This window comes from Tympanuchus pallidicinctus, unplaced genomic scaffold (genome assembly GCF_026119805.1).
Source record: "Tympanuchus pallidicinctus isolate F22 unplaced genomic scaffold, pur_lepc_1.0 scaffold2, whole genome shotgun sequence".
NCBI lineage: Eukaryota > Metazoa > Chordata > Aves > Galliformes > Phasianidae > Tympanuchus > Tympanuchus pallidicinctus.
The window spans coordinates 8,558,182-8,580,845 of record NW_026294721.1 but is presented as its reverse complement, the minus strand read 5'-3'; the positions used below and the strand labels follow the sequence as shown (position 1 = coordinate 8,580,845).

The following is a 22,664-nucleotide window of genomic DNA, read 5'->3' as shown; positions in this document are numbered from 1 at the left end:
TAGAAAAAGGGTACAATCTTTTCCTTTAAAACATCCGAAGGATAAGGAATGACAGATCTTACCTGCATTCCCTAAGAAGCTCCTTCCATATATTCTGTTCCCTAAAAGTCCAGTGCACCAAGCTCTCCACTCCTTTAGTTCAGACTTAGCGAAATGCCTTTCTTCCTACATTTTGCCACAACAGGAAGCTCAAAATATCTTTCTTTCCTCCTCCCATCACAAATGCTTTTTATACACCTCCTTCCCATTTAGAGGAATCTGCGTGCCATATTCCCTCCCATGCCAAAGAACAGTATAAGCTGTATTTCATGGTTCCTATGCCAATAGTTCTGCACATATCTGTGTTTCTGCACAACAGCAAGCCTTCCATAGAAGCATGATAAAGGAATAAGGGAACCCAAACCATGGATCGGGTTTTCAGGAAGAAGCACTCCGGAAGAGAAGATATCATGAAGCCATATTCTCTCAGCTTGAGGGAGACACACAGCAGAGCAGGAGCAGGTATTCGAATTCAGGCAGCTTTTCATTCTCTGCTTCCACCAAAATCAGTAAAGTTAGGCCACTGAGGCCCACACATCAGCTGATGTTATATACCAGATGTGAAATAGTGTTACTGTGTCACACTCAGAAAGACCCAAAATCACCATATCAATCACAGGCACCAAGGTGATTAGGTATTTCTTTTTCCTACTGCTGACACAAAAGGAGGAAAAACTTATTTTTGCCTTTTTCAAACAGGAATTTTTCCATACTCTTAAAGCTGCTTTCCATAGGGAGTCACCTAAAGATCCTGCTCTTCATACAAAACCCTCACAACAAATTTAATCCCCCAAAATGTTCTCAATGCAATGACTATCAGCTAAACGAAACAAAAAGAACGCAATGAACATGAGGGTTTTTTCCTCATTGTTAACATTAATGAATTAAAACCACTGTTTTACTCAATACGACCAGCAGTGATGGACAAAATAAAGTCAAAATTTCCTACAGAAGGAACAGCTACAGCTAACATCAATGCAAACTATTAAAGAAAACTCAGAAATTCAGGTTAATACCTGAAATCTGCATTTCCCTCACAAAAACGTCATATTGTCATTTATAACTTCATTACACTACAGGTATTGCTACTTTTCTTCATTTATCATCAAACTTAATCACTGCATACTCCCCCCAGGACCTATTTCTAAGTTTTAAGTGGAAGTCAATTACCTCCAGGTCATCCAGTGAACGAGTAATGCTGAATCGCTTCGATCTCCCAAATGATCTCCGAACAGAAGAACGCTGCGGAGGAGCCTGATTTAATCCCATCGGACGTCCAAATTTTGCACCCTAAGCAAAATAGAAAACACACATGATCCTTCTTTCATTTTAGTACTTTATTGATCACAGCAGCAGCATCTGAAATTTAAACAATCCTAATTTTGTCCCGCTTAGTGGGTACAGAATTCCAAGAAGACAAATTTGCAAACCACTAACAGGTTAACTAAAATCATTAAAATTATGGAAGTACTTTTCCAGACTCAGGTCAGATATGAATATTCAGCATTACATTACTGCAACAATATGAGTCAGGTTGCTACGGTGTACTCATGCTACCTGTAAGTATTAGTAAGTAGGCTACATGTAATTATTAGTAGATTTAGCTTAATTAAAGGCCAGATAGGCATAGCTCCTCATTGCTTAACTAGAAGGTTCTTACAATGACAAAGTATTTGTCTTCTCCATTGGAAATTAAAATCCTAGAAGCCACCTCACACAGCTTCTGTTGGAATCTTTCTCCACAATAAATACATATTTTTTATTTTACTCCATTTTAAATAGTTTCACTACTTTACCACTTTGGTAAAATCCAGCTTTTTTAAAAATCACACAATGCAAAGTGCAGGAAGTACATTAATCTTTTCTTCCAAGGAAAGAAATTACCTCACTCTGGTAACTAGAACTGTGGCTGCAACAATTAAATGTAATAGTTAGCAGTTTCCCCCCAGTCATTCTCTTTCTCCTTAAAAAGTCACCAAAAGTCAGTTAAATTGCAGTAACTCAGCTTGTACTTATCTAGTTTATGCCAAATGGAAAATTTAAGCCTCAACAGTCGGCACACAGTCAATGACTGGTGCTAAGCAGATGTACATAAACTCACTACATTATAAAAACTTGTGATTATGTGCCTGAAATTTTGGATTTTTTTCACAGTAACATTCAGTGCGGGAAAAAATCCTTCTGATGTTCGCTTTCTTTGAAAAATGAAAATAATGGAGTTTATTTCTGAGTAAATTTTCTTCGCAGTTTCATTTCAGCATCTTTCTTCGTCACAGTTAGCTTTAAAAATATTTGTTAGCACTTTTTAGAGCTGCTTATTGGAAGCTCTGCAGCATTAAAGTATATATTTTTTCTATTTGTTTCTTCCTTTGGGCTACTTTCTGTGCCTTCAGTCTTGAAACACGTTGGTATCCCTTCAATCCTGTGACAGAATATCTCTACATCACTGAGAGAACAATCACAAATTTCACACTTCCAGTCTCTCACCAACCACCACTCCATGAAGTAGCGAAGAACACTGAGAAATGTTACACCACTTCCTTAGTGCAAAAAACTCAGCAATCCAGCAGTAGGTGTCTGTTTAATTCTTCCTACAGAGTCAATACTATCCTTTAGCAACAGATCTCCAAGAGTCACCAATAGTCACAACAGGCAGCTTAAAAGCCCATAGAAATGTCAGACATAACACAGTATACAGAAATCTGAAGTATGCATCAGGATTCATCTCCAGCTTCTTTATTCAGTATGAGGAGCGATCTATTTTTATGTGAAACCTCTTTCCCTCCTCATTTCTGATTTTGTAAGGTATTTTATTGGCTGAGAAGAAATGGGGCAGCTTCTGCCAAGGAAAACTGGAAAGCTGGCAACTGGAGATTAGCTCCTAAGGATTTTAAGAGAACATTTAGAAGTGCAATATGAAGAGCTAAGATGGCTTTTGCTAACACAATCAACCAAATGTGAAGACAAGAAAGTTGCTAGCTGTAATTTGTCACAGACAGCACCTGCTGGCATGACGACAGCTCCTGCCTTTCTGAACTCTTCAGCATCATCTGCTCATCCAGGCTGGTACCACTGCAGTGGCCATGCCTAGCTCACATCAGCCACAGGCCTTCCTGCTTAAAGCGAAAGCTTACACCTAATGCAAGAATTTGTGTCAAACAGTGAATTCCACTCCATTCTGCAGCATCCATAGCATAGCGAAATACTGACATGGCTGCTCCTGTGTGAGGATGTTCCTGTTGAAGCAGCACAGATATATGTGCACGGCTCTCAGGCCTCCCCACTAGCCAAGTATGACCATTCTGCTTTGGGAATTTTTCACTTTTTAATCTGTAAATTACTGGTAAAACAATCAGGATATGAACACCTTACTAAATTTTAAGGCTAATGAGACTAATGCCATCAATAACATGAGCACAACTGGTATTTTGAAACTAGGGAATTTGTTACACAGTATGGATTCTACTTAAGGGACTCTCAAGTATTTCCCAATAAGAGATGCATCTCCTGGAGGACTGAATCTTTCAGGAAAGGAAACTGGTGAAAAGCAGCAAAGAAAAAAAAACTATTAATAGCAATCATATTAATTTTGAATAAAAAAATACATATTCACTTTTCTTTCTACTTCAAATTTAAAAAAAAAAAAAACAAACATAAACTGTCCAGCATATGACTAAATAGAAGAGATCACCACGTGCAGTGCTGGGACATTAAGGTATAAAATCTGAAAACACAGAAAAATAATCAGCAACAGTGACAATACAAATTGGAGGAATAGGAACAAACTGCCTGAAGACAAAGCTAATACTGAGAAGCAGATTCGAGATAACATTAATTCTCAGCAGATGACCCATTTTAGAAGGAAATGCAGCTTCCCCAGCTATGCTCAGAAAAATAACAGAGAAAAAGGGATAGTGGACAAAAACACTAGAGTACTGTGCAATAGTAGAAGACAGAATATTAATGCTCCATCAAAATTCTTCTTTATATTTCTTTACTCTTTTATACTAAACTCACTAAGCACTGACTGAATGCTAAGGATAAGAGCAGGGGAAAAAAAAAAAAGAGCTGAGAATAACACAGTGCTTAATGATTAGAAAATAGACAAATTCACTGAGTTAATGACTTCCTCAACCCATTTGGATGATAATTGCAATTAGAAAAATGTTTTCAACAGACAAAAATCTCTCCCTTACTCTGAAGAATCAAATTAATAATCTAGGAAATTAAGGAAGACGTTGCTAAAAAAAATAAAGACTACCGTTCACAGAATATTTAATTTCCTGGTAATGCATTTCAGACATCTCCCTTTTCATGCTTTCTTGACTCCTTTCTAGATATTCCGACTATGAAAATATAACTCCTTCTGCAGATATTTTTTTTAATTACCTTCCATATTTCCATACATATCTGCATTATAAAAAAATCATGTAGACCTATGTGCACAGCAGCAACATCTTGGCAAATGCATTTCATGGCACTCTGAAGAGCTGGAAATAAAAATATCAATGACTTGAAAGGAGAACAGACTTTGCAACTAGAATGTATTGGCCAACTCAGCTAAAGAAATTCACAGTATTTACTCAAAGGGAGACTGCTAACGCAGTGACTAAATAATGGAAATTTTGCAGGCTATTACCATAAAAAAATTATCATCATTCTAATAATGTTTGCTACAATCTTACAGCAAATATTAAAAAAGATTAAATGAAAAAAATCAAAAAATCAGAACAGTGTCTGTAGCTCTGACCCCTCCGTAGCTCATGAAATGAAATGAATGAAGCTCTGTAACATATGAAGGGATGTAAACCTTTTGCTAGGCAGATCCACAGCCAGCTGTGTCTGTGAAACTGATGTTGTGCCCTGCCAACTCTGGACTGTGAAGCAGAGGAGCTGTCAGAGTTGGAAGCACTGAAGAGATGCAACATGAAACCTTGGTTTTCAATGTGATACCATGATCTGAGAGGGAGCACACAGAAGCAAGCTGGCGAAACCTTATCAATGATTCAGAATGCAATGAAACCAAACACTTTCAGAAAACAGTTTCAATTAGCTTCAAGAAAATCCCAGCTACAGAATGACCTGTATCTCACTCTTACTGTACCAAACGCAATTAGAAAATATTCTAACTTTTTAACAAATTGTCATACAAACAACTTGAAATTTCCATTTCGTACTACATGGCCTTTGTGTCTCTCTACATATACTGCCTTCTCATCCAAATATCTGTATATAAATAAGAGAATCCTGCCTTGCAATACCTCAGTTTTAAAGCTAGGAGGAGCAGGAGGGAAGCAGCAGGAATGAACATCAGCAGCTCCTGGGTAGAAGCTGAAATGGGAGATTTGCGATAGCAAATCATAATTCAGTGCAACAGCACATGAGAGCTCAGAGCAGGAATCTCAAAAGTGGAAAAAAGGAGAAAATAAAACTGTGAAGGCTAATGCCAGCTTTATGAGATCTTGTCAATTTAATCATTTAAAGCACAACATGCTGTAATTTGTGACCTGGAGGAGAAACTAAAGGGACGGATCTTACGGGACAGAGATTTTGGATGTTAGTGGAAGAGCAGGAAGAGAGGAAGAGGTGTGCTATAAGAGGAGACAGCTTAAAATGTTACAAGAACAGCTACTCTAGAAAGTCTGATCATCAATCTATTTCTCAAGAAGGATGCTTTCAAATGCATTCAATGCATGTTTCACAGTGGAAGTTTATCTCACAAGACTCACATGTACGAGAGAGTAAAACCATTTTCAAAAATGTTTAAGTAAAAAAAAAATCATAACGTAATTGCATGTAATGAAAAGGTTTACAAGCCATAAGGCAGAAATATAGTCATTGCTAAGCAATCATTTAGATAGAAACAGTTTTCTCCTTCTGTTCAGGTGGAACAGGTAGGCTACCCACTGTCCTGACTGCTTAAGACAAGTGCCAGGAAATGGTTGTGCACATGCCCAAACAGCTTCATTAAATACCTTTGAAAAGCACATAACAAAGGGAGGACGCAGATACTCATTGATTTTACTGTGAAAGAAAAAGGGACACCACCATTACAAAGGCTTCAATTTAAGAAGCTCAGCTAATGCAGCATTTACTACATTCCGTGTGTCACAAAGCTGCATTATAGCCCCTATTAAATTATCTCATTTGGATCTGCCCAACTCCTATTTCCAGCTATTGAAGCTTTTCAAAACTCTCTGCTTTTAGATTTGACTCTTTGACTTTGTATGGTAAAGTGCATAATAAGCATTTTAGTGCAAAACCCAGATGCATAGAGATCACATAATTTGAAACTTCTGCAGATATTCAAAACACGCCAAGTTTACTCTCAGACATTAAGTAGCAGAAGGGTCAGGCTGAAGCAGGAGTTCATCTTTACGAAAACACGCAGTTTTAAGACTTCAGGAGGAGAGCTCCTAATTTAGACCCTTCTAAAAAGTGATGGGAAACACAGATGCCAAAGTAATCCCTTATAGTCGGTGCATAGCTATCAAATAAAACTGCAAGTCTTGTGGAATAACAGAACAAAGAAGCTGATAGAAATATTTTTTCTGTTATCAATATCAGTCTCAAATCCTGCTCTGTAGAGGCTTCACCTTCCTCTGTGGTCCTCTGTCATCCCCAAGCTGCCGTTTTCCTGACTGTGGGTGCTGTCAGCTGAGTGCCCCTATGCTGCAGAGATGCAGAGAATGCTGAGTGTGAGCCCCCTTCATCCATCGTCCCATCCTCCAGCATCAAACACAACTCCGCCTAAAAACTGACAGGGCAGAGTTACAGAATATATAAAGTGAGGGTCTCTGGGGCCTGAGAAGGCATTGAAAAATGGGGTTTTGAGCTCGGATCTCCCTCTAGTACCCTGAATGATATAAAAGAACCTGGGAGGAAAATGGCAATAGAGTTCACCATGGTCCAATCCTCTGGATCAAAGCAGAGAATCCTGAGGGCACAGGTAGGCATGCTCAGAGAATATCAACTCCATATAATGCGGGATAGAAAGAGTAACACCCTTCGGGCTGCCCTGCACTGCTGCCAGCAGGGGACAGGAGCTGAACTTCACAAAATCAGAGCAAGCAGAGACAGGCAAATTAAAAAAGGCCAAGAATCACTCAAGATTTACAGCTTTTCTACAAGCTGTAATAGCACAATGCCTATTTACTTATTTACTTAGTAACTATTTGCTTATTTATTTATTTATTTTGGCAGCACTGTGACAAAAGATTCAACTTGTATTACTCAACATCACTGGTCAATGGATTTAATCATTTTTAAGAACACCTCTTCAATAACCCGTTGATAATGATACATTTCACTACCCTGTAACCATTACGGCAGCACTGAGAAGAGCAATGAGGCCCATAATTTAATGAAGAGCCAGGTAAGATTTCATACATGATGAAGACACAAAAGGAACCATCTCATCACACTGGACATCCAAGTAAAGGAAATCTGCTTCTTGTCTCCTGTAGCAAGGACACCAGGCACAGTGCAATGATCATCCAAATTTCAGTACTATCCTAATCCCTACTCAAAGATGGAACTAAAGCAGACAAAATAGCAAGTACATTCTTTTTAGTACAGATAACAGTTTCTCACTTGAGTTGGGACTCTATCTGTAGGAGATTCCAAAGGAGCAGGAAGACCCAAGTATGCTAATGGACAACATAAAGGAAATTACAAGCACATGCATAACAACTGGCTCCACTTTATCATAAACAAAAGCAAGGATCATCAAGGAACTATAGACCAATGCACAGTAACCACCAAAAAGGCAAATGAGGAATCATCGGAAAAGGAAAAGAAATCAAGAAATTAACTTTACAAACACACAGCCATAAAAAAGTAGAAAAGGAAAGAAGACTACAATTACATAAAACTAGAAGAAACTAAGATGACTTCCATTTTAAAAATTGCAATTGGTGAAAGAGTTTTAAAGCAAAATTAAATGACTTGGAGAAAATAAATAGGGAATGAGATTGATTAGTGTTTCTCTGGACAACTACAACTAGATAGGAAATGAAACTATATGGAAAACACAACTATGTATGGTGTGCTTTCCACTCTGTGGAACATGTCAGGTGATATCAGCAAACCCAAAGGTAAAACTGACTATAAGAAACAACAGATTCAAGGAAAAGAAAAAAAGGTTCACAGAGATCATTAGGCACAATTAATAGGATATCAACTTCAATATTGCTCATCTCATTTCATATATATGATTGTTCTTACCGACTGATAGAAAACAAATATTAACCATCAATTAGGTGGAAAAGGTAAATAATAGATGAAGAGGTATTATACAATGTACAAATATTATACAATTTACAATAGAGATAAGAAAACGTACACCACAGTTACACAAAACCTTATCACTGAATCACTGAATTTTATGTTCTGGAAGGGACCACTGGGGATCATTTAGTCAGCCCCTTCTGCTAAAGCAGGTTCCCCACAACAGGTTGCACAGGAAAGCTTCAAGGTGGGTCTTGAATAACTCCAGAGAAGGAGACTCCACTGGGCAGATTATTCCAGTGTTCTGCCACCCTCACAATTCTTATTCATGTTTTATGGAACTTCCTGTGTTCCAGTTTGTGCCCATTGCCCCTTGTCCAGTTGCTGCACACCACTGAAAATGGCCTGGCCTCATCCTCTTCACTTCCACCCTTCAGATATTCATAAACAGTGATGAGACCTCCTCTCAGCCTTCTCTTCCTCAAGCTGAACAGACTTTCCTCATATGGGACACGCTCCAGGCCTCCCATCATACTTGTGGCCCTCCACTGGACTCTCCTGTCTTTTTTGAACCAAAGAGCCCAGAAGTGAACACAGTATTTCTCAGCAGGTCAGAGTAGAAGGAGAAGATCATCTCCGTTGGCCTGCTGGCCACACTCTTTTTAAGGCACCCCAGGATACCACTGGCCTTCTTAGCCACAAGGGCACAATGCTGGCTCATGGCCAACCTGTTGTCCTCCAGGGCACCCAAGTCCTTCTCTGCAGAGCTCATTTCTACCAGGACAGTCCCTAACCTGAAGACTGGTGTGAAATTTCAGTCGCCTATCTCCTAGAAAGAATTTAAACTATAAAAGGTTCATAAAAGGAGTACTGAAGTTATCAGGAGAATGAAATCTTTACTAGCCAGAACACTGAGAGACTATGCATTTCACATCAAACAAAATGAAGGCCAAAGGAGAACATGATTTCTGTGTATAAGCAAAAAAAAGTAAACCCTGAAGAGAGTCCTGTACTAACAGAGACACCAGCAGCAGAAGAAATGGGTAGAAGATGATCATGACTACAGTTCAGTCTGGAGAATAAAGAAAAGTTTCTAACATCAAAACAGCTTTGTCCTAAAACAATTTTCCTGCAGAAACTGGAGTGCAAACATTTTTTTCAAAGGTACATATGCTACGTGTATGGAAGGAATGATGACCACCTACAATAGTTAGAATTTGGCTGGGTGATGCAGAGTATCTTTCTGCAGTAGCATCTTTGCGAATTTATTGATGTCTTAATGGCTATTTTATTGATGGAATGAGTTTTGAAGCCTTTCCCTTGAAACTTAATTTCTTCATGTTTCTATTTAAACCCTTCAGGTGAGTTTTATGGATTCCATAGTTATTTTTGTTACTTTATTCTGTATTTTTTTCATAATTTTCAATTAATTCTGTGCTAATTATTTTTCTCCATCTATTTGCTCCTTGTTTCTCACGTTGCTGCCTTCTCCTGTGGCTTGGCAACTCAATACTAGCTCAGAAATATTTAGGCACCTTATTGCCCCTCCATTTGAAATGAGATTTCCACAAAATAAACACTGCTTTAAATATATTTATTCTCCAGAATTTATATGATTTCCTTTTCACAGAAAAGCAGTATTTCAGATTTTCACACATTTTTAAGGATCCTAAAGATGAACATTTTTAGAAGTCATTATTTTGAAAGATTATAAGGCATATGAAAAGTTGCATGAAATGACTAAACATTAATTGCTTTTCCTTTTCTCAAGCAAAATATCATATTCATATTTCACATGAATTTCGCTTTGCAGAGAAATTTGCATTAGCTCATCCTGAGTTCCAGCTTGGTGTTTGGGATTTCAGTTGTGTTCTCTTTAAGGTATAGCAGTACATCTCAAATCAGATGGAAGCCTGCAATTCCAAATGTTAACATTAAATTGTACTGTACAAGGATAGCAATCCAGCTGCCATTAATTCTGCTTTACAAACAGCTGGGACGGAACAATTTAAACTAGTGAGCAAACAGAACTGTAAAGGAAAGGGAAAAAAAAAAACATGTAATTATACAACAAAAAAACAAATATGGGAACCACACAGCTTTGCCAACATTGTCTCTGCATCTAAAATATCCGCCTTTCAGTTGGTTCACCACCCAGTTACCAACAATAAAAACTGCAGTTCTTGCATTTGAAGCAAATTAAAAATTTTCACCAAAAACAGAAATCCATTATTAACAAAGTATCTTTTTAAATACTACTTGCTTTGAAAATGAAGATCTGAAGTAGTTACAGTTAAACTTCTGATCAAAACATATATATATATGTAACCCAGAATACATACTAACAAGCAAATAGGCATTAGGAAACCCCACAGTGCCATTTATCTGTCTTCTGAATTTTTACAATATTTTCAGTAACTGAAATCATGAAGGTCACAAGGCAGCTGATAAATGCTTTGGTTTAAAAAAAGAATTGTAATACTGTTCAGCGAATACCATACATTGAGTTTATCTATTTTTAGCTCCCCTAAGATCTACACATGCTGTCCATTCACAAATTCACTCTCTTCTTGAGCACAAACTGCAGTGTAGTCAAGGTAAAAGTCTTGTAACAAATGCAAAGCAGAAGGTATCTAAAAAGCAATATTCAACATTTTAAAATGCTGCAGTAGATTTGCCATACTCACTTGGAACAGAACTCATACCCAAATACCAGTTATTAAGTTCTGGTTGTAAAGCCACCTGTGATCTGAAATGTTCTGTATTCCTCCACAACATTAAAACAAACTAGGTCAGCACCAAGGTTACTGTCCTTGTGGAAAGAAAACTCAGAGTCTATTCTGACTGTTATAAAGCTCTCCAGTAGAAAAACGACTATTTTCCTCTAAGACTTAATTTAAAACAGTGACAGTTGGATTTTTTGGCCAGGCCCTAGCCTGAAATCAGAGAGTAAGAGTTGAACAAAATCAAATGTATTAGATTAATTTTGTCTACAGGGAAAAGAATGCTTCCTTGTTCAGCAATTCCTCAAGTCCCTTGCCAATCCTAACATCCCCTGATGTTTTCATATTTCTAATGGTTCTTTGCTTTTTTGTAACCAAAATTATGTAAAAGGATCAGTAGGTGGGATGCTGAAGGTGGAAATAATGAGGCAATAGCAAAGGAGTAACAAACAAAAGAGCAGGAATTACTCTATTCCCACTGAAACCATCTGCTAGTCTCAAAGACCTCATTAAACCACACACCCCTATCCAGTATCAGTCTTGCAGCAATTCGGAAGCTTCTCACTACCAGAAATCTTTCTTAGTCATGCTGAGACTCATAGGCTCCCACTTCTTGTTTTCAACTAAGAGTCAAGGAGAGCTTGAAGTCTCATTAGATGCCTCAGCAGAAAGCTGTTCAAGTGAAACTTTTCAGGAACTCAGGAAACATGGAGTTCAGTGCAGGAAACATGGAGTTCAGTGCAGGAAACAACTGTAGGAGTGCACAAGACCAAATACACCTTTCAGTAAATCTAAGTCAGAAGAGGTAGAATAGAACCAGTATTTCCTGGAGGAACTCATATTTCTCCTCCTCCCCATATGATAAGGATCAAAAGACAAAAAACACAGCCATTGTGAATGTACACAAGTTCAAAAAGAGTAATTCTTCCAATAACTTTTTAAAGCAAAAGGAAAAAAAAAAAAAGCCCAAGCTATCCAATTTCACTTAGTCAAATTGGACAATTTTAATTACTTTCAACTTCTTGTACATACATTAAAATTAAAAATGCTTAGTGGCAATGCAAAGAAGAGTAATGTAAAAAACATGTGATTTTGCCAATTATTACAAAACTAATTTCAATTCTAATTCATGAAGTGGAAAAAAAAATCACTAAGGAGCTGCAACACTAAAGGGAAAACAAAGCTCAGAAAACAAGCCTAAGATGCCATATGTATTTCCTACCCACAAGAGGTACTTCCCACATGCAGTTCTGCAAGTGTAAAGTTGATACATGGAGCTTTCTCACATCTACACTTGTGCTCTGTACAATTCACAAATATTTTAAAGGTGCAGCTATAAAATCAGGAGTTTATGCCCTTCTCATTCCCACTAGCACTGTACAACAGAGCACATTTTGCTGCATTTCATGCCACGACCATTCCCCCGACATCCAACCTAAATCTCCCCTCTCTCAACTTAAAACCATTTCCCCTTGTCCTGCAGTTATCAACCCTTTCAAAGAGTTGATTCCCCTCCTGTTTGTAGGCTCCCTTTAGGTACTGAAAGGCTGCAATGAGGTCACCCCACAGCCTTCTTTTCTCCAGGCTGAACAAGCCCAGCTCCTTCAGCCTGTTTTTGTAGGGGAGGTGCTCCAGTCCCCTGATCATCTTCGTGGCTCTTCTCTGGACCCTCTCCAACAGTTCCTCGTCTTTCTTGTACGGCGGGCTCCACACTTGGACACAGTACTCCAGATGGGGCCTCACAAGAGCAGAGGGGGACAATCACCTCCCTGTCCCTGCTGGCCACCCCTTTTCTGATGCCATAGACAAGAAGAAAATAAAGAAGCAAATTAAGGGCTGCTCTGACAAATTAAATGTTAGAATCAGATTAGATTCAGCCACTAAGTTGTAAAAATATGGACAGAATTCCAGGTGGACAGCTTATATACTTTATTCCATGACTGGAAGGTGTCTGAGCATGCTATAAAAAAAAAATCAGTCCTTACCCCTTTAAAAGGTCAAAGAAAACCCAGGAGGTTCCTACAGCACAGCATCTAACCAACCCATCTCCACACTGTTATGGAAAGGGCATTGTTCTCTCCACACAAAGCAAGAAAGCAAGCCTGAATTTTTGAATATCACTCCATTGTGAAAGCAAATTAGTGCTCTAAAATACAGAACTAGGGGCTTTCCCTAGTTCCACAGTACCTACAGAAGAACAGAGGTAGGTTCACCCATGATATGACATCTCCTGACTATTCTCATCAAGGCATAAAATGAAAACACATCATTACCTCATCTGTATGAATTACTCTGAATAATACTAAGAGCTTGCAACTTATGCTTGCAAATGATTTCAAGACTTTCATGAGCATTCCTCATCTGTTTCAACAGCCTTCAATAGAACAGGGAAAAAAAAAATAGAACACAAAAAGGCTTCTATTGCCTTAATGAAGAGAATAAAGGCTAACGCCATGTAGGAACATTTAAAATGTCTCTTTTGCAAGCAAAATTACTATTAATCAGACAACAGTATACTTATTTTATTAGCAAATGCGCTTAAAAAGGAAGAGTAATTGTAATGTTTTATGTTGTAATATACATTGTGGTATATGTTGATGTGAGTGATACAGTAGGCGTATTACTACTATGTTCAAACACATACAGAACATCTTTTCTTTTAAAGTGCAAAATTTTCAATGTGATTCTTATTAATATACTCCATGAAATGCATTTCAAACATGAAACTGTTGGGTTTTAAACCTGTGAAAAAGTCCAAACTGTATTACAATTCATGGACAACGTTGCAGACACAAAGGTGTAGCTGAGACCTTCAAGGAATTTCAACAGCATCCCGTGACATCTGGAGCAGAAACTGGAGCTGGAGCTCTCCAGTTTCCTAAGGACCAGCATCCTCAGCTGACCTAAACCAGGAGCTTCATGGAACGAAGCCTCTTCTCTATCCAACAGCAAAGCTCTTGTCAAGCAGATCACAAACTGTGTGGTCCTCAGGGTAACAAACAGAATGGGACAATAGGTATTTTGCATCCTAGGCACCAAAATATCTATCCCTCAGTGTCACAACAACATAAAGATTTTGTCTACAAAGGTTCGAAACAGCCAATGAATGCATACAGCCATTCTCTTTATACAGTGAGAAACAGCTGGATATTTTAAACCAGGTGAACTTTTTTTCCCAGAAGTAGACTGGGATAGTGTGATGGAGACTTAAATCAATCATGAGGGAACAGTGCTCCTTGAAGATTCATTTGGAGCATGAGGCTTGATAGGTTTGATCTTTCTGTGGTTTTAAACATAATTCTTTGCCATTAATTCTTTTAGTTCAACACTAGTGATCTCCACTGTACTGGAATCCCAGTCATCAACAAAGACTCCCTGAGATGATTTCCCTCAACAGGAAAACACATACGTGACAAAGGGAGCAATATATACTGTTTACAATAATATTACTGTATACAATAATACTGGATACTCCTTCTATACTTTTAATTCTTTTTGCTTTGGTTTACAGAACCTCAGTGGTAACAAAAGGAGCAGATGAAGGAGTAATTTGGAATAAAATCTGAACCACAGCTTACTGACATTATATTAGATTTGTGACCTAATAATAGGCACTAAGATTAATAGCCATCCTTTAATGTAAGTTTAACACTGCTTCTATTGAGAGGTTTGCTGGAATTAACTTCCATGATAATAAAATTGTCTCATTTCATTACAGTTAACAGTTTATAACATGTTTTTGACTAATGATTAGATTACAAATGTATAAAAACAGATATCACTAAAATAATGACTTTTGCAGGCAAGCCTTCTAAAAAGAAGCAACCAGACTGGAGACCCAGACTGTTTCCATTCTTTTGCTGCTGGAGGTCAGAAAGAACTGCAGTTGCTAGAATGTCATGTCTCCTTTCATTGCCACTACAACATTTGGAAACAATGAAGACAAGAAGCAATGTGAGAAAGCTCTCACAGACAACACTTCCAGCAGAAGTGCAATTCCAGAGCTGCACTCAATTATACAGAATATGAAAAACCTCTGCAAAGGAGAAAGAGCCATAATATTTTCTTAATCTGAAATGCTGTAAACGCTAACACTACACACGTAAATTTTAACATGCAGGTATCATGGACTTCAAATAACATAGGTTGTTGGGTTGGGGTGATTTTGGGGGTTTTTGTAGGAGTCAATACCAAAACTTCCTTACCTTTTTATCTTCTTTAGACTTCCTAACGCTGTGCGGAAGGCCAAACTTGTTTTGCATGCAAAACATCTTCTTAGACCATTCATTCTTATGAGATTTTAACTGTGGCTGACCAAAGCTGCCATCAACTCTGTATCTGTCAGCTGGAATCTTACTCATTGGAGGGGGAAGAGTACCGCAGTTAACGCTTGACCAGCCATCCGTAGAATCAGTGTAAGACTCCTGGTCACTAGCATTTCCATGCTGCCACTCTTGTAAAACATGCACAGGCAACCACCTCTGACTGCCTGCGCCTGCAGTGCTCTTCTTCGATGGGGGCACTGAATTTCTAGAGGAAACCAGCGGAACTTCAATACGAGCAGAAGGACCTAAGTGCTTGTTTAGATTTTGGGACTTATCGTTCTGAATCACTTCTAAAGGAATGTTTCCTTCCTGTTCATGACAGAAGCCATTCCAATGTGCAGCAGACTGATTTTGTCCCCTTCCGACTGGATTTTCCCATATACTGCTAGGAATATGTTTACTTGGATTGCTCCCTAAATCAACCACCAGGACTCTATTATTTTTTTCCTCTTGATTAAAGTTTCCAATTCCACTGTCACTGTTGCTGCTTGTACTATTATTCTGATGAACATCAGCATCACCATCAAGAAAAGCCCTTGCACGCATTCCCTCAATCAGTTCCCCCATATCCCTATACAGGACAGAAATAAACTGAAGAACAGGCAAAGATGATGTTGGAAACTCTAGACAGCCATTTGTGTCTGGATCCGCTGTGCATTCCAATCCAAAACGTCTTGCTATGCCCTGGTGAATTTTATGATGAAATAATTCAGGATCCACCATAAAAACATGGCATGATGTCCTCAGAACCCCTTCGTCTTCCTGAGCCAAGCTTGCATCATCATTTGTTTGCATTGTAACTAGTCCAAAGAATCTTCTGTCATCCGGGCAAACAGCACTGAATGCCAGTTTCTCTGCAGGATATTCTGCCACCACACCTGATTTGTCACTACACAGCTGAATACAGTCATGCATTATCTTCATCATCACTAACGAATGAATTTTCTGCTCTGCCCGCAGACGTCTCATGCATCCACGAATAGCCTGCAGGCTCTCATTTTCCAAATTCGAGGTTGTTGAAGGAAGCTCAATAGAGCCTAGGTAACCTACAATCATGGCAACGTTCAAAATGCTTGCATCCAATCCAAAGTCTTCTGCACTCTCCAGTCCAACTCTAAAAACCAAATCATCATTCAGAACTTTGGATATTTCGTCCTTTGACAGTAGGTTTGGATTGCTTAGACTTTCACTTACAGTTTCAAATTTAATAGCAGCAGAATCTGAAAACGATCGCTGTTTTGGAGCAGAATTATCTGAGTTACCAGCACACAGATTAGGACTTTCAAAGATCATGTTGAAAATGCCACCAGACTGCATTTCTTCAACAACTTTCTCCGCTCTGTTTATACCTAGAGCTTTGGAGTCAGGTTTGGGCTTCAGCCATCCCTTTCCATCATAAAAGCCAACTTCTTCATCACTTGAACATGAATCTATATGACTAATCCCTTCAGCAATGACCATGTGGAGAACTCCAGAACATTTTCCTATAAGTTTCACCACATCTTCGTGAGATGCCTTTTTCACATTAATTTCATTAATGGCAAATATCTGATCTCCTGCTTTAAGTCCAACATAATCCGCAGGGCTTCCTTTCATAACACAACTAAGAATACAAGGAGCTTGTCCAGAAAGCGTAAACCCGTAACCTGCTCTTCCTCTAGCAATTTCCACACTCCTTATTCGAGGAGGTGCATGCATATTGAGTCGACGTTTGACTGTCTCCCCAGGTCTGTACATGTTGTTGTTAGTTTTTTTTTTCCTGAAACAGGAAAACTTCTAATTAGTCCGAGGTTGTGCCATGTTTCACAGTATCAGACCTTCATCTGACGAAGCTCTAAAGAAAGGAAAAAAAGACATTTTTATTCTCTTTTTTTTTTTAGTACCCAGCATTCCCCTTACTATTCAGAAATCTGTGGGTTATAACAAAAACTACTGCAAGAGAATTAACACAGCATTCAAAACCTTGAAAACAATGGGCATCACAGTTGACATTTTACAAACGATAAAGCAGTAGCAAATGCAAATAAAGTAGCTGTCCAAAATGACAAAGTAATTTAATGGCAAAGCTGAGAAGAGGATCTAACTCTCCTGCTATACAGCCCAGTGTTTTTATACTGTGTCACATCACATCTTCCCCGAGATCCCATCATTTTGCCCACTATTCAGTTAACTTCTGGTTTAGCACACCATTGTGATACCACAAGATTTCACAGTAAAATGAAAATTCTGCCCTTTCCCAGGCATCTTAAAATTGTTTCTGCCCAGGTACTGCCCACTCCTCCTCTATATTCAGTGTACAGAAACAAGCACCAAATGCACCCATCTAGAAGAGGTTCAATAAATATCCCCTAGAGATGCCTGACTGATTGTAGAGGCAACTTAAAATAAGCATCTCAGATTTCTACTTTTGCACACGCATTTCATTTACATACAGAGCAACACACAGACATTCAATCATGTATCAGAACTAAGAGATTCAAAATCAAAAAATGAACTCAAAAGTAACTTCTCAGAAAGCAAACACTATAAAAATTGCCTTTCAGTCACCCCAATATGCATACATTTTAGCTCAGATAAAAACTTCCAGAAAAAGAAGAAGGAGTTCTGCAACTTGCCAGTATTAGTCTAGTCAGGAATAGATTTATAAATAAGGTAAAGCAGCTTTACGTGAACAGCAGTGATAGTTTTCGTTGACTTTTGGTGGTGATGCTGAAGGCTCAGTGTCTTGTCCAAATTACACTTGGCTAAGTCCCACCATTTCAGAAAGGCTGCATCAAGAGGTTTGGTTGTACTTTGGACATTTAGGTTTGTTTGGTTTTATTTTTAAGCATAGGCACATTCATTTTTTTACTTTCTCTGCTGCAGTTCTTAATGTTTCTGCATGGTTTCTGCAAATTGTTATAATACACCAATTATCCAGTTTCAATGACCATGGTTCCTCTATAATTTAAGAAAATAGCTTTAAAAAGCAATGAAACTTCACGCTTAACCTTCAGACAGAAATCATAACATAAGAAATGCTTTGAAAACATTTCAGCAGACTCAAACATTAGGAGAGCCCTCTCAACTCACATCCAGCCTCGTGTCTTAAAAACAGGTTCACCTCTTCCTGCTGAGGCAAAACTTTGGACCTCAGAGACCACTGTGCATATAGCTGTCTGCACTTAGGTCTGGCACAGAGTGTAATCATTCAACACCAACGCACCTTTGCAAGAAATACTTCTGCAACAACAACAAAAATAACCAACGATGACAACAAATGCCCAGCCATAAATATATATTAGCTAGCAAGAAGCATGAATATAAACATGTTCTCATTTGTCTTTCAATGAAAATCTCTGTTCCTGATTGTCTGGAAAATACCCTCGTGTTTCCCTTGGGTACAGCACTGCACTGGGCTGCTACACTGGTTAACAGGAAGCACTGTAATTTCTGGCACCTAGACGTGTGTACTGGTCTGAAGAGGAAAGGAAAGAATTAAAAGAAAATTAGATTATAGATAATCTGATCAAAAATGTAATAAAAAGCAGGAGCTGCAATAAAAAATCAGTCCTGTAATACTAAAGCAACCGATTTTGTCTATCTTTCTAATAAATAAAAAAGTATTGTAAATATGACTGAAAAAAAGACAACGTAGTTAGTCCTGCACTTGCTATGTGAGGACTTCATTTAACTCTACTCACAAGTCGATCTGTCTGCCCTCCTAACCTGTGCCACCTACACATCAGGTTTTTATTCCAGATGATACATGCTGATAGGGAAGATCATTCCAAAATCTATGATCATTGTAAGAACAAAACAGCAGGCTGCTTTTACTATGTCACTTTTCTCTAACGATGATGTTCCAGAGCTGGGAACAACTACAAATTTAATTGTGTGATTTTGCATGTGTAAAGTTGAAAATTCAACATTAAAGGACTTTTCACTCCTAATGTATATAGATATCTGTATATACACATGCACACTAAAAGGCATTGATAGATTGTGTTACATAATTGGAAAAGCCATCATCTCCTTACCTCAGTAGCTGAACATTATTGTGCATTAAATATTTGTGCCTATCACATCCATAGAAATAGCAGCTCACCAAATTTATCTAGGAAACTTCAGGACAAATGTGGTTCTTCTGCAAGAACCCACAGCACTGAAATATGCTCTGCTACAACAATGGCATGACAGGCAAATGGAAAAATTACAGAACTAATGTTTTTCATAACCAGACTCTAAGAGAGATTATTAACAAAGGAGTTATAAAAACATACACATCTTACAGCCTGATTTCAAACCTAAATTACCTAATTATCTCATTGCCTAAGCTTTCTTTTTAGTTCTTCACAGACTTGAAACCTAGTGCTACAGAGGGATGGCATAAAAATGGCACAGACTGCCACAGTTTCAAAGCAATTATATCTGACTATTATTTTACTAGAATAACTTATAAAATGTGTAGCCTATACAGTGAAATAGAGTCATTTTCCTGGTCCTGACAGAAAGCTTTGCATATTTGCATGTTTACCAAAACACGAAATTGGTAGTGAATGACATAACCTGTGATAATCGTCATGAGTAACCAAAGATAAAATGGTCTGAGCTGTTAATTTTCAGTACAAACCAAACACTGAATCTTAACAAGCCTATCAGCAATACACTGCTGTAATTACTTCTCATAGTAATGGCCCTGAATTTTATTAATTTGATAGCATAGCTACATTCTGTGATTCAATCAAATACAGTAGGTTGGAAAAAACAATTTACAACATGACACAACACGTGGGTAGGCTTACTTTGACCTTCTTCTATTGCTAAGGACGATAAAGCCATCTTCTCAAAAAAGAAAAGCACGTCTGTACAATGGCAAAATACATTAGCAAATATCAGCCAGGAAGATATATGCAATTTAAATGAGAAATGGGCCAAAAAAACCCCACCAGAATAATACACACTAATGAAGTCTCAAGCAAACAACTCAGCTTTGTGAAGCACTGAATGTACAGAATTACTGCTATCATTTGAAAAACACTGAAAACAAAATTACTACGATCTGAGAAAGTCTAGCAAAGTTTGCACCACACCAACACAGAACAAAGAGAGTTTAGTAACTATAAAAGATTTCAAAGGACATTTCAGACAGAAACACCAACCCATACCAATAAAGAGTTGTTCACATATGTGAAATGACATAACCTGCCCATATACCTCATCTTTATCACACAAAACAAAAAGAAACTTTCTTTTAAAGCTTTCTGCCAGCATCACGCCAGTCTTCCATTTCAATCGTTTTCAAGGTAGAAAACACCAAAAATACCCATTACTGTTGAGTTATATTTTACCCCACAAATGCAGCATTTCTTTATGCCGTGTTTTCATATACCCACACCAGCTCTCATGTCATTTCTGAAACCCCTCTACCACAGAGAAAGCAGTACTTATTTTCAAAGCAGAGAGGCAGTTTGCTTCCTGCTCTTGTTAACTCATGGCAACAGAAAGTGCAAACAGAAAGAAGAGATACACTCCTAGGCTAGACTTTAACCTTAACAGAGGTTAAAGCAGCAACATGAGGGAATGTGTGGCAGTGACACAACACTGCTGACCATCAAACCATATAGGAAAGCCTTTGACAATGAGCTCAGCACCACGATACCCATGTTGATATGCTTTCTGTGGTCAGGGGTTTTGGAAAGGCAGAGAACTGGTTGGCTCCGTTCTGTTTTTCAGTGTGAAGGCTGCTGGAGGATAAACCATGGAAAGCAGAAACAGAGGAGAGAGACTACCCAAGTCCCAAAGTAATGCAAAAGACTCCTCAGCACCTTCCTCCACTCACTGCCACTCATTAGGGCAGAGCTGACTTTGACAAACGATGCCACCGCAAAGATCAAATGGAGTTATGCCATTTGAATGCCACTCACTATTAAAATGGGGTAGGTGCTTATAGACAAGTTACACAAGAAATGTAACAGGACGAGCTGTGGAAGACGGCTACCAGTTGTGCGGGAACTTGGGTGGGACGGTGTTTTGATAGAACAAAACCACCAGCGTTCCAGATTTGACCAAACACACCATTATGTCTCCTGTACAGACAGCAACTGCGGGGTGTACAAAATATTTCTCAGTAAGAGCAGCAGGGTACGAAATATTTGTTCGTAGAAACTCTCCGCAGTGTAGGGAGCATAAAGAACACAAAGCAACATTTGCTGCTCTGTTTGACAACATTCACGCGACCAAGGACAAAGTTTGCTAAAGCTGTTGTATAAACAGCCGCGTGTTTACAATCCAGACTCATTTATTTGTTGTATGGAAGGAGGCAAAAAGCTGCCGTCGGTAGCCGGGCTTCTTATTCTTAATTCTTTTCAACAAAACACGTTCCAGAAGCGGTGGGGAGCGCTGCGCTCCAGCCTGAGGCAGCTGCGCTGTGCCACAGAACGCCCGGCACAACTTCGCCTCAGGGCACTTCGCCTCCGGGCGGATCCCAGCGGGGCGCCGCTCGAGCCCCGTCCCGCCGCGCGCTCCAGGTGCTGCCCTCAGCCCCCGGCCGGGCCCCGCCGCCCGGCGGAGGCCGCTCGAAGACCCGAGCAACGGTCCCGGAGGGGCGGAGCAGCACCTGAGCCCGCAGCGACGGTTCGAAGCACAGCGAGCGGTAACGGGACGCTCCCGGTCCCCCTCCCCCTCCGCCGCGCCCCCCTCCTCCCCGCTCCGTTCACCGCCCCTCCGCCCGCCGCAGCCCCAGCGGGGTCCCGGGCGCCGAGGGGGAGGGGAGAGGCGGGCGGCGGAGGCGGCGGATCCCCCCGCCCAGAGCCACTCACCTCCGTCCCCCAGGACTCCGGCTACTCCGCAGAGGCACCGGCTCCCCCGGTCACCGAGGAGATGAGCGCCGGGCTCCGCCACACCGCGCGGCGGCCACTGGCTGCGTGGAGCTGTCACTCAGCGCACTCACCCGGCAGGGGTGGCGGTCGGGTTCCCGGACAGAGAAAGGGGAGAGACAATACCCAGCGACGAAGAACTACAACTCCCGGCGTGCTCCGCGCGAGGCCGGTTCCCTGCGGCCGTACGGAGCGGGCCGCGCGGGGCATGCCGGGAGTGGTAGTTCTTTCCCCTTCCCGAGCCGCCTCGCCTCCAGAGAAGGAGAGCAGCGCGCAGGCGCGGAGTGCCGGCGCCCTTTCGAATGGAGCTGAGGCGTTCAGTCCAGAATGGAGCGTCCAAAGTGCAGAACTGTGGATGGTTTTGTACGTTAGTTGTAATTTTCTACCCTGCGGGAAGCTGCGCCGTACAGACAGAACGTGGCACGAGTGACAAATTCTCAGAATAGGGGATTTAGTCATTTCCATGTCTATCTCTAAGCAAAGGAAGCCTA

At 39.8% G+C, this 22,664-nt stretch overlaps 1 protein-coding gene across 6 annotated transcripts in view; it reads right to left on the bottom strand.

The window, feature by feature from the left end:
* RGS12 (regulator of G protein signaling 12) overlaps nucleotides 1-22,222 on the bottom strand; it is a 279,183-nt gene extending 256,961 nt beyond the window's left edge. For 2 of the 6 annotated variants that reach the window (XR_008206844.1, XM_052683081.1), the window contains exons 1-3: nucleotides 22,117-22,220; nucleotides 15,197-17,150; nucleotides 1,210-1,329 (exon numbers count right to left, since the gene is read on the bottom strand). Coding sequence is in view for 4 of the 6 variants with exons in the window: in XM_052683081.1 (XP_052539041.1) it covers nucleotides 1,210-1,329; nucleotides 15,197-17,053 (1,977 nt within the window). In the remaining 2 variants the exon portion in view is untranslated. Of the gene's footprint in view, nucleotides 1-62; nucleotides 316-1,209; nucleotides 1,330-15,196; nucleotides 17,151-22,116 lie in introns of those variants that run through there. The other 4 variants (XR_008206845.1, XM_052683084.1, XM_052683083.1 and 1 more) reach the window with 4 other exon arrangements.
* Between the last annotated feature and the right edge of the window lie 442 nt (nucleotides 22,223-22,664).